The sequence below is a fragment of the Bombina bombina genome, chromosome 2, assembly GCF_027579735.1.
Source record: "Bombina bombina isolate aBomBom1 chromosome 2, aBomBom1.pri, whole genome shotgun sequence".
Taxonomy (NCBI): Eukaryota; Metazoa; Chordata; class Amphibia; order Anura; family Bombinatoridae; genus Bombina; species Bombina bombina.
Window position 1 is genome coordinate 291,144,887 of NC_069500.1, and position 15,205 is coordinate 291,160,091.

At 42.4% G+C, this 15,205-nt stretch overlaps 1 protein-coding gene across 2 annotated transcripts in view; it reads left to right on the forward strand.

Annotated features, from left to right (window-relative positions):
- Nucleotides 1-15,205, forward strand: part of HSD17B4 (hydroxysteroid 17-beta dehydrogenase 4) — a 790,821-nt gene that overhangs the window by 618,104 nt on the left and 157,512 nt on the right. For both annotated transcript variants that reach the window (XM_053701594.1, XM_053701593.1), the window contains exons 21-22: nucleotides 4,722-4,808; nucleotides 5,460-5,540. In XM_053701594.1, the coding sequence (XP_053557569.1) occupies nucleotides 4,722-4,808; nucleotides 5,460-5,540 (168 nt within the window). The remainder of the gene's footprint in view (nucleotides 1-4,721; nucleotides 4,809-5,459; nucleotides 5,541-15,205) is intronic.

Below are 15,205 nucleotides of genomic sequence, written 5' to 3' on the forward strand. Positions count from 1 at the left end.
TCAAGCCACTCAGAAAGAGGCTCGAGGAGAGATCCAATGCCACTGACTATGGGTCTCCCTCTTACCTCTGTGAGTGACTTGTGCACTTTAGGAAGATGATTAAACACTGGTGTTTTTGGACATTCAACATAAAGAAAATCACCAGTGTTTTTGTCAAATATGCCAATCTCTAGGCCATCATCTATGAGGTCACTCAATTGTCGCTGGAATATTTTGGTGGGGTTAGCATTCAGTGCTCTATACTCATGTGTGTTGGAGAGCTGTCTTAATGCTTCTTTATTGAAGTCACTGGTATCCATGATCACAATGGATCCACCCTTATCCGCGGACCTAATTACTATCTTATCATTCCTACTTAAACTTTGTAGGGCTTGTCTTTCCGAAGGATTAATATTGGGTCTGTGGACCTTTTCTTGATAGTACAAATTGGTTAAGTCCCTTTCTATTCTAGAGTGGAACTTTTCTATTATTGTACCCCTATCCTGAATCGGGTAAAACTTAGACGGTTTTTTGAACTTCGGTAGGACAGTGTCCAGCTAAGACTACGGCAACACTGCCGAAACGCGTCAGCTGTTCAATCACCTTCACTTCCCATTGAGCAATCAGCTGCTGTCAGCAATTACGGAGTACATTTCATTTTTTCGAAGCACTTCACAATTTGTCATATGTTGCTGTTCCTTTGAGTGCTTTTAATGCAGCGTTTATGGCGAATAAAACGCTGATTCACACATCCACTGGTGCTCCTGTCTTTCTTTATTTACCTTGAACCATTGGATCCCTACGGAGAGCACAGTTGAGGTATCACGCCTCCTCCCCTCCCCCTCCCGTGGATTGGATGGCACGCTCACCGGGTGATGATGTCACAGGCCGCTGGCCAATAGGAGGAGCCGCACGCGTCTGAAGAGGGCGGGGGTTCAAGTTGGTTGTTGTCGACGGAACTAAGGAGCTCAATCTGGGGCTAAAGAGAAGAAAGCCGGCATACGGATACGGATCGCGGACGCCCGCTGATCAGGATACAGACCGCAGACCAACCACAGGAGAAAACCCCTCCCTAGGACCGGACGCGGTAAGTCGACAGTACATAAAGCTCTATTTTAGTGTGGAACTTTTGTTTACTCTGACAGGCTTGCCCTGTTCGTGTTTCCATTCCTTTTTGGCATTCCTGTGGGTGCTGCCTACTTTTTTTTTTTTTAATCCGGTTAGGATGTGTTTTATTTCTCTTATTTCCAGAGCTCGAGACTGTTGTAGACTTTTCCTTTTAAGAAAAAAAAATATTCTCTGGGATTTTGATACTGGTGATTTTATGGTCGCGATAGATGTTGCTTCCGACGAAGAATTTTAAGAGACAATGTTTAAGCCTCAGAGCTTATTTGTCTATCATTTGTTTATTTAGTCTAGCCCTGCTAGGGTTTAGAACTTTCAGTTAGCCCTTGAACAGTTCTGTCGTACCCTAGAAATCAGGTTGGTCCTGTTTGGGTACTAGTTCACTCTGTTCTTTTGAGGTTTATATCAGACACGTTGTATCCTTGACAACAGGCTGGTCCTGTTTGGGTACTAAGTTTGCTTACTTCATGTTAAGAGGTTGTTTTCTTGTTTGTACATGCTATAGGAGGCCCTTCTTTCCTAGATGTCAGGCTGGTCCTAGTTTATTGCATCTTGGGGGGGGGGTGTCCGATGTTTGATTTGTACTCCTAAGTGTCCTGTCCCTGCATAGCTGGGATTGTGAATCCTGCTATGGCAGTATATTTGTAGTTCCTGAGGTCCTTTGGACAGGAGCTAGAATTCCCCCTTCCGATGGGGGGGGATCAGATGACTTCATGGAGATCTTCAGTACCTGGTGTAGGGGGTGATTAATTTTCCCCTCTATTGGTACTCCATTGTGGATTAAATTGTCCTATTTTGGCTCCGATCTCATTAGGCAGTGCTTCTCTTTTTCGAGGATTTCTGTATTTTTCGCTTCTCCTTGCCTTTTAGGGGAAGGACTTCCTGTCATCTGGTTGAGGAGAACCGGTTCTTAGGGCCGTTTTTCTTGCAGTATCCTCTTCTGATCCTATATACTTTCGGATCTGGGGGATTTTTAATGCAGTCTCTTTTGCCGTCGCCTGATAGGAGTTTTAGGATGCTCATTTGTTTGTCAATTCCTTGAGCTTTGGGGTTTTTGGGGGTTGATCCAGACTAGATCTTTAGAGACTGTCATATTCTCTCAAGCAGGGATTCTTTTTTTAGGTTTGAGTTCTGATCTTTCTTGGGTCCTGCCTTTTGTCTTCGGACTTTGTAGGTGTTATCCTAGAAACCCTTTGGGGCTGAGTGGACAGTCACTGGGATTCTTTATGAGAGATCAGAGTTCATGACCCCATTGGGGCTTGGCAGTGATTGTATCAACTCTTGTGCAATTTCGTTTATAGAAGGGGTGACTTGTGGTTGTACCACAAGGTTTCTTGGTTTTGATCCGGCTCCTGGTTCTGGGTGTCTGGTTTTTAACCTAGTCCTTGTGTTAGACTTGGTATTTTGGTTAATCTGTTTTCCAGATTTTCATAGACTTCGGATTTGTCCGGCATCCAGTAGCAGGCTTGGTTTCCCGGTCCCGAGGAAATCTCCTTGTTCCTACTGAGGAGGTTCTTTTTCTCTCTTCCGGAGAAATGGAGGAAGTTTTTCCTGGGAATTTCTCTAATGGAGTCTTTCTGGGTTTCTTTGATTTCCTTTTTTTTTGGGAGGATCTGGGCTACTGCGTCTATCCAGTTGTCTCCTCCTGAGGTTGTTTTTCTCATCTTACTCTAGGTTTCTGAGTCGGGTTTCTGAAGGGAAATGAGGATAGGTGTCCTAGAACCCGAGCTATTCCCTGGGTATCGGTGCCTCTTTCCTACTTCTTTTCCTTAGGAAATCGTGGCTGGAGATTCGTTATCTGATCTCCGGCCCTGGTCGATGATGGGACTTTCTAATCTCCCTTGTCCTTTTGGACCTTGCCAGTCGCTTCTGTGATGGAACAGTTTGTTCGGAGTAGGGGTCAGAGACTCTGACTGCTCTGTTTGGGCATTGACCACGTATCATAAATACTGAGTACTCCTTCCTTAGGTTGGGAGGCCTTGCAGTTGGTTCGAATGATATAAAACCTTCCCTCAGTGGGTAGCTGGTTCTTCATTATTGGTCAGGGTGTCGTTCTCCCTTACCCCATTTTTTAGTAGGGTGGAGTTGGTTCGCCCTGCTTTCTGAGTTTTTCTCCTGTTCCTTTCCCGGAAGGTCCTGGTCCAGATTTGCTAGCTACATGGTTGGCTAGTTATTATGGTTTGACGTTTAGTCTGACTGCCTATCCGATAGAAGCCTTCGGCTTTCGTTTCTGGCGTTAAAGGATATTACTATTCGGTTCCTGTTCTGCTCCTGTTTCTGACCTACGAGTGTAAAGATTCCCAGTGCTAGATAGCTGTCTGTGGAAAGGCAGTTATGTTCTACCTTTTGTCCTTCTAGGACTTCGGTTCTAGTTAAGGCTTTACATTGGTTCCTTTGGATCCATGTAGGAGGTGGTCTGGAATTTTTCCTTTCTTCGCTCTCCTCCGTCGGTAGAGTATTCTCTATGGGGCTTTGTCCTCTTAGGGCCTTTTAGTCCGCTCTTTTTCAAGTTATGCTAGGGACTTTTCCCTCTGTTTGTCCTTGAGTTTTCAGGGATTGTTTCTGGAAGTCCTTCCGGACCTTCTTATCTGATTCTTCCTTTCTTCTTAGTTAGGGAGTATGTTGTGTGGGGTGTTTGTTGTTCCCCTTGACATTGATCATGGAGAGGGTTTATTTTTTGTGTGCTTCTAGACAATGGGACCTTTCTCTCCTCATTTAATAAATATTTGTTTCGTTTTAAGGTGTGTGGATTTTTGAACATTGAAGTATATCCTCTACCCAATATATACTAATTCATATATATCAGTATCTATGAGTATTTAGCAAAATAAGCCAAACGATATTGTCTGTATCATAAGTGTAGTTTGCTATTTAAGCACACTCTTCCTTTTCGATATTTGTACTTAGTGTGAGATTTTGGGATAATTCTCACTTTAAGAAATGCTATAACTACCGCTATTGGGGATTTTTTTTGCTAAGAGAACAAAGTAACTGCCCATCAATTAGAACCATAAGGATCATTGTTAGAGACTACTCATAAATCCTGGACTCAACTGAGCACAAAAGCATCTGAGGAGACAAAGGTCCCATTGTCTAGAAGCACACAAAAAATACCTTACCTTTTCACACGTATCTCTCTTGTCAGTCTCGGCGTTTACACTACCACTTCTGGATTTGCTGACGTAGAGATCATTTGTCTAGTTTCTTATCCAATCAGGAGGTTGGATTATCGGCACTATTGTTAGAAACCCTGGTGTCGAAATTTCACAGTTCGATGTAGTTTTCCTTGTCAAAATCTTTACAACAGCATCATAGGCAATGTTTCACTCAGAGCACTCATGAGTTTATCAGACGTAGAAAAAGGTAAAGAGATTAAATCCTTCTCTTATTTGGAAGGTCAGTAGACAGCCAGTTCCTTCTCTTTTAGTGCAACACAGGACAGTTCATCATCATGTTTCAGCTCACAGCTCTTTTCAAAAAGTATTCCCAAAAGTAATGAATGCAGCTGTGGACTCTCCCCGTACAGAAGAAAAGAAAATGATCTGGTAAGCATACTTTAATTTTTTTCTGTCTCTTTAATAAATAACTATTGCTTGTATTTTTCTTTTTCTGTGAAGGTGCGATTTGCAAAGCCAGTTCTCCCAGGACAAACGCTTCAAACTGAAATGTGGAAAGAAGGCAACAGAATTTTCCTTCAAACAAAGGTAACAGGCTTTTTTTACTGTACCATGATAGCAATAACTACCTGGTATTTATTTGTTGCCATTGGTTTGATTAAAAAAAAATATGTAAATTAATCTAGTAAAGTTTTTTATTTTTATAAAAATGTATTTAATTATTAACCAGCAACATTAGAAATTCAGCTTGACTAGGTTAATGTACACGTACTGCTCTTCTGTCAATAATTGCTTTTCTTTATATTTACAATTATGTTTTTGTTTTTTTAAATGTTGTGAAGTTCCCATCTGTGTGTATTACTGTGAACTATGTTGGTGCTTTATAAATAAATTAAAATAGAATAAAATCCTAATGGCTAAGTGAACTGAATAATAAAACACCAAATATCCAAAAGGTCTAACATTAAAGGATTCCTCTTAAGTTAAAACTTCAACCTGCTTCTTTTAAACAAATATACATACTGCCTCATTTACTGAACAAATATGTATGTCTGAGAAGCTGACCTTTATGTCACTGTTTTTTTTTAGCAGGAATAAAGATTATTGATCTGTACGTGAATATGACAAGACATGTCATGAAATGTCACAAACTATGACTTGAACTAAGATAAAATGGCTTTAGCTCAACCGTTTGTTACTGTTAGAATCTTCAGTCTATTTTTTTTTTTTTTTTTGCAGGTTAAAGAGACAGGAGAAATTGCAATTGCAGGTGCATATGTAGATCTGGCAGCAACTGTTAGTAATCAAGAATCCATTCAGGTGAGAAATTGTGGTATACTTAAAAGCATGTTGCAGTCTACAAATGACTGCTTTATACCATTAACTATATGTTTTCAGTAACTACTCTATAAAAGCTTGAATAATTTAGATAATTCTTCTGTACAAGTCTATGCATCTTCCCTTGTACACCTGTTGACCAGGATCTGTGGCAGCCTATGTACAGCTGTTGCACATTATAGGGCATGCTGCAGACTGCTTATATGCTACCAATACAAATTTAGGTTTTGTCTTGGGAAAACTAGTTATTTATTGGATGAAATAATCAGTTATATAAACCTGTATGAAAGCGGTTCATTAATGGATGCCTTTTAGAACCTATTCTTACTATATGCATATATCTAGAACTATTACAAAATGGCAAATGGGATATAAAAAAAGAGCACCTTAAACATAATTTTTTGTAAGTCATTAGTAAAAATTTGTAAATCCAAATAAAATGTTAACGCGTTTGAAAATTCATAACTTTTCTATTTCACTCTAGGCCTTAGGTAGAGAATGCAGAAGCTTGTGCGCTGTGCTTGCCTTTCTCCCTTGGGTTGCAGTATAACTGATTTTCTGACTGCCAGGTCAACAAAAGCAGTAGACATTCTCACCAGAACAAATGTTCTGTTGGGAGAAATATTTACTTTAGTGTCTCTGCTGGGAAGAATAGTTGTATTTCTTGTGTGTGCAAAAAACATGACAGATTATTTTCCAAGCAACTCTTTCCGAAAGCAGCAGCAGTCTGTGTTCTGAGTCGTAGAGAAAATGAGCCTCTTGTTTACCTTTCTCATATTCCCCATAGTTGTGAAAGCTAGGTGCTAAGCAAAGCGGACATAGGGAATAAGATCTGTCCGGAAAAGGGTTCTACACATTCTAAAATATGCCTTTTCTCCTTGCAAAATGAAGGAGAAAAATCATCTTCATTTCTACCTGTGTGAGTGCTTTCTACATTGGTTCAGTGCCACTGTAATTGTGTGTGTTTGTATGTAGAGAAATAAAGACACACCACAGAAACGCATATACAAGTATGTTTATAATATTATATTACATTATTCAGTTCTGTATGGTAGAGAGATTTTAATTTCAGAATTCTGTGCTTTTTTACATTTGACTTTAATTTTCCTAGGTTGTAAAATTTTGTTTGTTGGATATTAACATTTTCTTACATATATCTTATGTTAAATACATGTTCTTTAGACAGTGTAATGTTTCTTTATCTACAAGTTATGGCAAACATCTTTGTTCAACCAAATACTAATTTTAAGAGATTGTTTGCTACAGAATCATCCTTTATTATGACAGGAAAACCTTTCTACAAACCCAAAAAATGTATCATGATCTCCAAAACATTTTATCAAGACACAGAAACCCTTGTCACAAAACTAGCTGTTAAAGGGACACTGAACCCAATTGTTTTTTCTTCTGTGATTCAGATAGAGCATGCAATATTTTTTTGGTTCAGTACTATGGACAGCAATTTTTTATTGGTGGATGAATTTATCCACCAATCAGCAAGGACAACCCAGGTTGTTCACCAAAAATGGGCCAGCATCTAAACTTACATTCTTGCATTTCAAATAAAGATACCAAGAGAATGAAGAAAATTTGATAATAGGGGTAAATTAGAAAGTTGCTTAAAATGTCATGCTCTATCTGAATCATGAAAGAATTTTTGTTAAATATTATCATTTTCTTGGCTGTGAAAAAGACTTGGTTCACATGTCTCCTACATATATCATCATGTGATCAATGCAGGCTAAGTTGTCTTACATTGTCACTGCCAATGAACATCAACAGCCCTTTTACATATTATATGACTGTTGCTGCCACATGGTACTGCTGAGCAAGAGTTTATACATTTTTTATAGTTGTTTGCTTCTACTGAGCATGCTCAGAATATCAACATAAGCAGTTTTAAAACTTTGTTTCTCAGCAACCACAGCTATTTTTTATTTTTATTTTACCAAAAAACTTACTAGAAGATAAAATTCATCTGCATGCCAAATTTCATAAAGATTTGTGCTGGTGTTTTATCATTTTCATTATAAAGAAATAGGGGAAATTACATTTTTAACACTTTATAGATTAAACAATTATCAACTAATTTACTTCCAGTCATTTGAGGAACCCACAAAACTGCCAAAGTTCAAAGAAATTAATGTACTCAATCTAAAGATACAAGCACCTGAAAAGAAGGTTTTAACATTGAGCAGTTGGGTTACCTCACGTACATATAATAAAACTGTAAAATATTCTGAAAGTAGGGCCGCTGTTCTGTAATATTTGCCTACTGTGTTACGTTTTCCTACCTACGTAAAGCGTACGGCCAAGCCTACATCTAGATAGAGCACTTTCATATCCGCCATTTTGTTTCAAACGGAGGCTGATGTCAAAATATTGATCGAATGGTTATTTTTGGCTGTTTTGAATGCAGATCTCGCTCAAACATAAAATTTTAAAACATAAACAAAAAATATTATGTATGTTATTAGCTTGTGATGATAGCATTAATGTTATAAATGTAGTTTTTCAGGGTACAGATATATTTTGATTATTTTTTGTTACATAGCCTCCAAAATGCATTTATAAAATTAACGCTATCATCACAAGCCAATACCATACATAATATTTTGTGTTTATGTTTTAATTATTTATGTTTGAGCGAGATCTGCACTGAAAACAGCCAAATATAACGTGGTTGGAAAATACAGAACACAACCATGCGATCACTATTTTAACATCAGCCTGCGTTTAAAAAAAAATATGGATATGAAAGTTCTCCATCTAGATGTAGGCTTGGCCGTACGCATCACGTAGGTAGGACAACGTAACAAGGTAGGGAAATATTACATAACGCCCCCAGTAAATAAAATCAAAATATTCAGCAGATTTCACTTCACAAAATAAGAAAAATAAAACAAATACTAATTTCAGTTTGCAGATGAAACCTCTTATACAAATCTACTGTAGGGACTCTTTATACACTAAATATAAAAGCCACACATTAGCAGATTTCACACCTGAAAAATTTTCTTCATCAAAATTAATTATGTAGTTTAGTATTTTCTTCTTAAATTCAAAGAGTCCACAGCTGCATTCATTACTTTTGGGAAATAAGAACCTGGCCACCAGGAGGAGGCAAAGACACCCCAGCCAAAGGCTTAAATACTCCTCCCACTTCCCTCATCCCCCAGTCATTCTTTGCCTTTCTTCCCAGGAGGTTGGCAGAGAAGTGTCAGAATTTAATTTGTCTCTTATGGAGGGTAGTACTCTTTGACATGGGACAGGAATTTTAAGTAATCCTGTCAGTCTCTTAGTGAGGGCTTGGATGAAAGTTAGAGTCCGGAGATGCAGGGAGAGTCTTTCTGCGAAACCATCCCGACTCATGTTAACAGCTCCTCAAGCAATCAGCGTTGTCGAACTTCGCTCTGCTGTCTGCTTTCTTCTCTCAAGTCCATGGCGGAGGCGATGCTACTATCCATCACACTTGAAGGGCCGTGTTCCTGTTCCACGGCGTATATTCCGGTAAGATCGTTTCATTTTCTTTCTTCGTGAATGTACTGTAATACACGTTTTCCCAAGAGGCTACCACCTTGCGGGACTAACTATAACATAAGGGTCTCAGTGAGTCTCCTTTTAGTATCTAGGGTTAATATCTCCTGAGTGGGGTTATTGAACAGGGGGGGGTTAATTATGTTTGTTATGTAATTCAATCTGCTTATGCGTAGTGTTAAATGGGCTCATGGCTTGGAACATAAAGGCTTTATGGAAATGACGCGACCTTATGGTTGGGCGCGCTTTTTTTTGGACTATACGGTTAACCTTCTGGCGTAATTACACTCGGTCTCCCATTTCCGCATTTCTGACCGTGTGGCGATGGAGAAATTCTAGTTCGCAGGGGTCTGGTTCATTGTGGGTGTCAGGTGCCGTTTTGTCTTATAGTCCATATTGGTATATTCTCTATCCAGTTATGGAGGATTCTGATGCTGAGACTGTTCAAATTTCAGACTCAGTTATGGAGGATTCTGATATTTTCAGATTCTTCATCTGCGGAAGAATCCAGATTGGCCTCGTTGACACATATCAATCAGTTATGTTCGGTGTGCCGTATTAGAGCACCTTGTTCCTCGGGCTCGGGACTCAAGGGGCAGCTGAGCCATCCGCCTTTGAGGATCCTGTCCTCCAAGAGGCGAGTTCCCTACCGCTTCATACTTCTACACATGCAGGTAACCCAGATTATGATTATTCCTCCATGCATGGTGGCTTGTTCCCCCTGGAGGTTGCAGCACGTTTTCGCTACCACATATTCTTGGTGATTATTCGCCTGCAGAGTCCAGACGTTTATGCGCGATTGTGCTTGTGCCCTATTGTCCTGGGTCTACCACCTTGGGGAGGGCCTGTACAGTTCCCTGTGGGTGTAGCTGTCCCTGGGTGTTGTGCCTTTCGTTACAGAGTTGCACGCCTTCGCGTCTTACTCAGACATATTCTTCAGTTATTAAATTACCCTATCCTTAACGGATATGGGAATTTTCAGTCTGCTTCTTCGAATGATGCACCTCATTAGACATGTGGGCATGATGTAATCTCCTGACTGTTCTTTATTGTATGACTTTTCCCACCTTGGCTCCTTTGGAGCGTTGGACTCTGGCAAGGGGTGGTCCCTTCCTTAGGTCAGAACTTGGGAGTTCTTCTCGTTATCCAGGTTGATCTGGATATCCATTGATATCCCCTGTGCTCTGGTTTTTCATATCAGACGGGGTGTTACGTTCTCGGGTATTGTTTGTTTAAACAATTGGGGGCCCGAAACCTGTTTTCTTCCTGGAGTTTCCGGTTGCTGAGGCTTCGCTCAGCGTTTTCCCTTGTGGATCCGTTGTGGATTGTTGCTGGACTTTTAGGCTTTAGGGCTGGTTTGGGGTTCCCCAGTTCCTGGGAACTTGGGCTATTTTGTTACTCGGACTACTTGACCTAGTCATGGTTGGCCAGGTTTTCTGAGTGACTGTTGCTCATTGGGTTGTCCTGCGCTTTATGGTCAGATTCCCTGGGTCAGCTTGCTGTAGTAACCCTTTGAATTCACTGCTCTGCAGACAAATGGGTTTTCAGTGTCTCTGCTGCGGCTATTGCGCATGGGATATTTGTTAGCGAGCTAGTCCTAGGGAGATCCCTTCCAAGGTGCATCTGTGTTGGGGATTGATTTCCCCTTTAGCCTGGGGCTTTGTGGCTTGTGGACAGGTGCTGCCTTTGGGCCCCATCCCTTTTTATAGGATTAGGGCTTCTGCTCCTCCTTCTAGAGATGTGGTCCCTTTCTTAGGGCTTCTCCTGGCTTCAGGAGGTTGGAATTGTGGGTTAACCTTCAGAGAGAGGTGTTCTCTCTGGGTTGTTGCGTTCCATCTAGTCTCTTGCTGGCTTCATGTCGAGACTATGTTGGGCCTTTTTGTTAGATCCTTGGGTCTACGGCCTTGTCGTCTGTTCTTGGAGTCGGGTTGTACCCGTGTTCGGTTGGATGGCGGTGGCCATTCTTTGTTTAGTTTTTTAGCAGGTTTTGGGGTCTGTTCCCCTGTTTTAGATCTGCCGATGCTTGGGCTGGCCCGGCTGGGAGTGGGTTCTAAGAGACGTTGTCTTTTTCAGGACCTAGGGGTGCATAGCATTAGCTTCCTAGGCTTACAAGCATAAGGTCCAGGTTTACGCTACATTCGGGTTCTGGGTGTAATCTCTCTTCCTGGGGGGCCTCGATTGAGGTTCTGTGTATCCCCTTTTGGAGACCTGTGTGTAGGTCTGGCGGCTGGATTGCCTAGAGTGTGCCTTCTGTCTGGGGGTTTCTTATTTGCAGTCTGACTTCTTGCTGGACGCTTCTGCTTCACAGCAGTATTCTTCTATGTCGTCCTGATGCTTTCTGCATATTCTTGACTCAGGATTTCGTCTGGGTCGTTACACGTTTTTTTTGTGATAGAATACTTTGTATTTTAAGTTCGGACAATGTGAGGACTCTGTCTTCAGTTGTCTTTCAGTGCTTGCATGAGAGTACAGTTTCTCTGTTCCTGTGCAGGTCTTATATCTCTGTTTTTTGCCGGGTATAGGTTAGCCTCCCCTTATCTGTCAGGACCTATTTGGGTCTTGCAAGCTGGGCTTGCTTTTATGGGGTTTTCCTTTTTGGATGTGGTGTCTCCCGGAAGACTGTTGGCTCAGTTGAGTCCCATTTGTGGTCTCTAGCTAGGCTGTTGGACTATCTGCGGGTCAGTGTCCTTGGGGCTTTTCCTTTCAAGTTCTCTCTGCTTCGGACAAAGCAAGGTTTTTTGTTGGGCAGTGGTTTCAGGCTGGTGCCCTCAGAATGGGCCGCCTATTGTACTCTCCCGTCTTGGCATTCGGTGTCCTCTATAGCTTGGGTATTGTTTTCCCAAAAGTAATGAATGCAGCTGTGGACTCTTTCCATTTAAGAAGAAAAACATAAATTATGCTTACCTGATAATTTTCTTTTCTTCTGAAAGAGTCCACAGCTCCCCACCCGTCATTTTTATGTGGGGCGTCCTTTTTCTTCCTAATGGGAAAGAGTCCACAGCCACATTCATTACTTGTGGGAAATAAGAAGCTGACCACCAGGAGGAGGCAAAGACACACCAGCCAAAGGCTTAAATACTCCCCCCACTTCCCCTATGCCCCAGTCATTCTTTGTCTTTCGTCCCAGGAGGTTGGCAGAGAAGTGTCAGAAGTTTAACAAAATCAATTTTATTTTATTTTTTTTCTCAAAAAAAAGTGTGTCTCTTATTGAAGGTATTACTCTTCGCAATGGGACGGGAGTTTTAGTAGTCCTGTTAGTCTCTCAGTGAGAGTCTGGGCGAATGTTAGAGTCCAGAGATGCAGTGGAAGTTCTCTCTGTGACATCATCCTTACTCGTATTAACAGCTCCTCTAGCACTTAGCGTTGCCAAACCTTTGCTTTGCTACCTGCTGTCTTCTTTCAATTCCATGGCGGAGGCGACTCTACTATCCGGCACACTTGAAGTGCCGTGTTCCTGTTCCACAGCATAGATTCTGGTAAGATCATTTAATTTTATCAATATGAATGTTATGTTATGTGACAGATAGGTATGGGTCTCAGTGAGGCTTCTCTGTACGGATCTGGGAATCATGGGATAATTCCTTCCTTAGTGGGGTTTTGTGAACAGGGAGGGGTTATTTAATCATGTCGCTTATGTGATCACTCTGCTTTGTGTAGTGGGTATTGGCTCTGGGGCTGAGATATCTCGCAATTCAGGAGAATTGCTTGATGGATTTGGTGGGGCCTAATTGCTGTCCTTTTCTGGCGTGCTTTTTTGGGACTGTACGGTTTACCTTATGACCGGGCGTTGTTGCACCTTTTGTTATCGGATCGCGCATCATTTCGACTTATTGGTGGATCCTCTCCTTTATCAGTCAGGGAATGTGCAGTCCTCGAATGGTGCTTCGAGCTAGACTAAGTGGATTATCTCCTGTTGGTCGCTCATGTTTTTTCCCCAGAATTTTTATTTTGGCTGATGCCTTTGTGCTGCCTTAATTTCTTTCATCCAGTTAGGATATTTTTTGATTATTCCTTCGGGAATTTCTGGGATGGACTTGCTTTGTATTGCTTCCATGGAAGTTGTTCACGGACTTGTTAGGTCTGGAGTTTTGCGTGCACCTTGTTAAGTTGTCAGTGACGCATGTTGCGCCTGGCGGATCCGGCGGGACCTTGAGTGTTTTTTGTTGTTGTTGTTTTTGTTGTTATATTGTTTGTTTTCACAAACTACACTATACATCTACATCACAGACTTTCGGGTCCGAATACCGGGAGACATTGGATGCCAATCTATTTCCAGGGCTTATGTCGGTGGTTTTCCGCTATGTCGCGTCTCTCTCCTGATAGGGGGGCAGGGCCTTGGTCTTGGATCTTGCTGCCCTTTGGGGGGGTTTAGGCTCCTCTGGTCTCTGGACCTCGTTTCGTTCTGCTTTTAACGGATCCCTTTGTTGATTAGCGGTGGGGCGATTGATTGGTTTGCGAGAGATAATGGGTTTCTGCCATCATTCTCTGTGATACGGCAGCTGTGCTGCTGGGTGGCTAGCCTGTGGCTTGCCACTTGGGGGGCTCGTTCGCCTCTCCACTGTTGCTAGAGGTCTCCTTTGGCAAGAACTCGTTTCTAGTTCAGTTTTTTTCCAGAATTCTATTCCACCCTCTTTGGGTCGGGGGCCGACGTGGGACCTTAGTTTCTGAATGTCGCGGAGTTCGGGTCTGTGGCGAGGATTCTATCGCCTTGAGATCAGTTCTGCTTTTTTCATGATCCTTTTTCTTGGGGTTCTCTAGAATTCCCGTTTTTTTCGGGTTACTTCCTCGGGTAAGGAGTGTCGGACCGGAATTTCGGTCGGGGTCTGGCTCAGGTCTTGTTCGACTTGGGGTTTCAGTTCGTGGAAGATTCCCTGTCGTCCTCCTCCTTCAGGTCTCTTGCGGATCTGGGTTAGGAAGGGGTTTTCCGGGGGGTGGTGGTATAGCTCCGTTTTATACCTGTCCTGTTTTTTCCCTCCGGTATTCGGGTTGCGCCTGGAAGAGGTTTTTCATTTCTCTCTTTTAGAGAGCCTGGTCTCTTCTTCTGGCTGTTCGGGGCCTTTGTTTCTGTGAGGGAATGTGTTCTGGACTTCCTTTGGAGTCTGTTGGGCTCTGTCCTTGAATCAGCATTCCTGTGGAGTGCATTGGTATGGGTCATTTTGTCTTCATAGCTTACACCACAGCATCAGTGGTGGGGCCCGAGATTGCTCCTTGGGTAGTCTCTGCTCCTTTTGGGAGTTGCCTCGTTTTGGTTCGTTTTGACTCTTGTGTCGAGTTTTGGGTCCGGTGGGCAAGGTCCTCAATCTTCCCTTAGGGCACTTTTGTTTTTCTGTGGGTTTTTTAATAGTTAGTTCCTGGTTCAGGGATGGAGATATTTTTTGGAATTGGCTTCTGGGTTTGGGGTTCTTCTGGTTCTGGTGGTGCCCGTTTTTCTAGTCACATTCTTTCGATGTGGCTGGTTGCTTCTTCCCTCTCGTCAAGGGGGAGAGGGACTCTGTCCTTGGACTTTCCTGTCGTTGACAGGTTGGTCTTTACGTGTGGGTGGGTGGGCCTCTCCACGGCGGTTCTGTGGTGGTGGAGGATGTTCCAGTTTATCTCAGGATCCCAAGCTGGGGTTCTGGTCATCTGGCGACTTGTCAGATGCTTCTGTTTTCTTTGGATGCATTGGGTCCCTGTTGAGGTGCTCTCTGAGCTCTTGGGGGGAGGGGTCTGGATCCTCTGAATTTTCCATCCATGGAGGGGTGTTTTGCCTAGGAACTTAGTTTTGCTGGTTCATTTTCTCCCGGGCTGCGGGGTTTTCGTCGGGAGGCGCCTAGGTCTCTTCTACTGTTTGAGGCAAATTCCTTGGTTCCCTCCAGCTGGGGAGCTGGACAAGGATATTTTTTCCTTTTGTCCTGTGGCCTGCACTATGGCGTACTACTTAGCCGTGTGTGGTTTATCTGTTTCTTGAGATACATTTCGTTCTCTCTTTCGGTCTTTGCCCTGGTCGCGTTTGGCTGATGATGCCCTTTTTTTCTGGGTATCTGGTGAGGTTCTCTTGAGTCTCGCGAGCGTTATTGATCTGTCTTTTGGAAGACAGAGTTTTGCTTAGTTGACCATCTACCTTCCTTCTT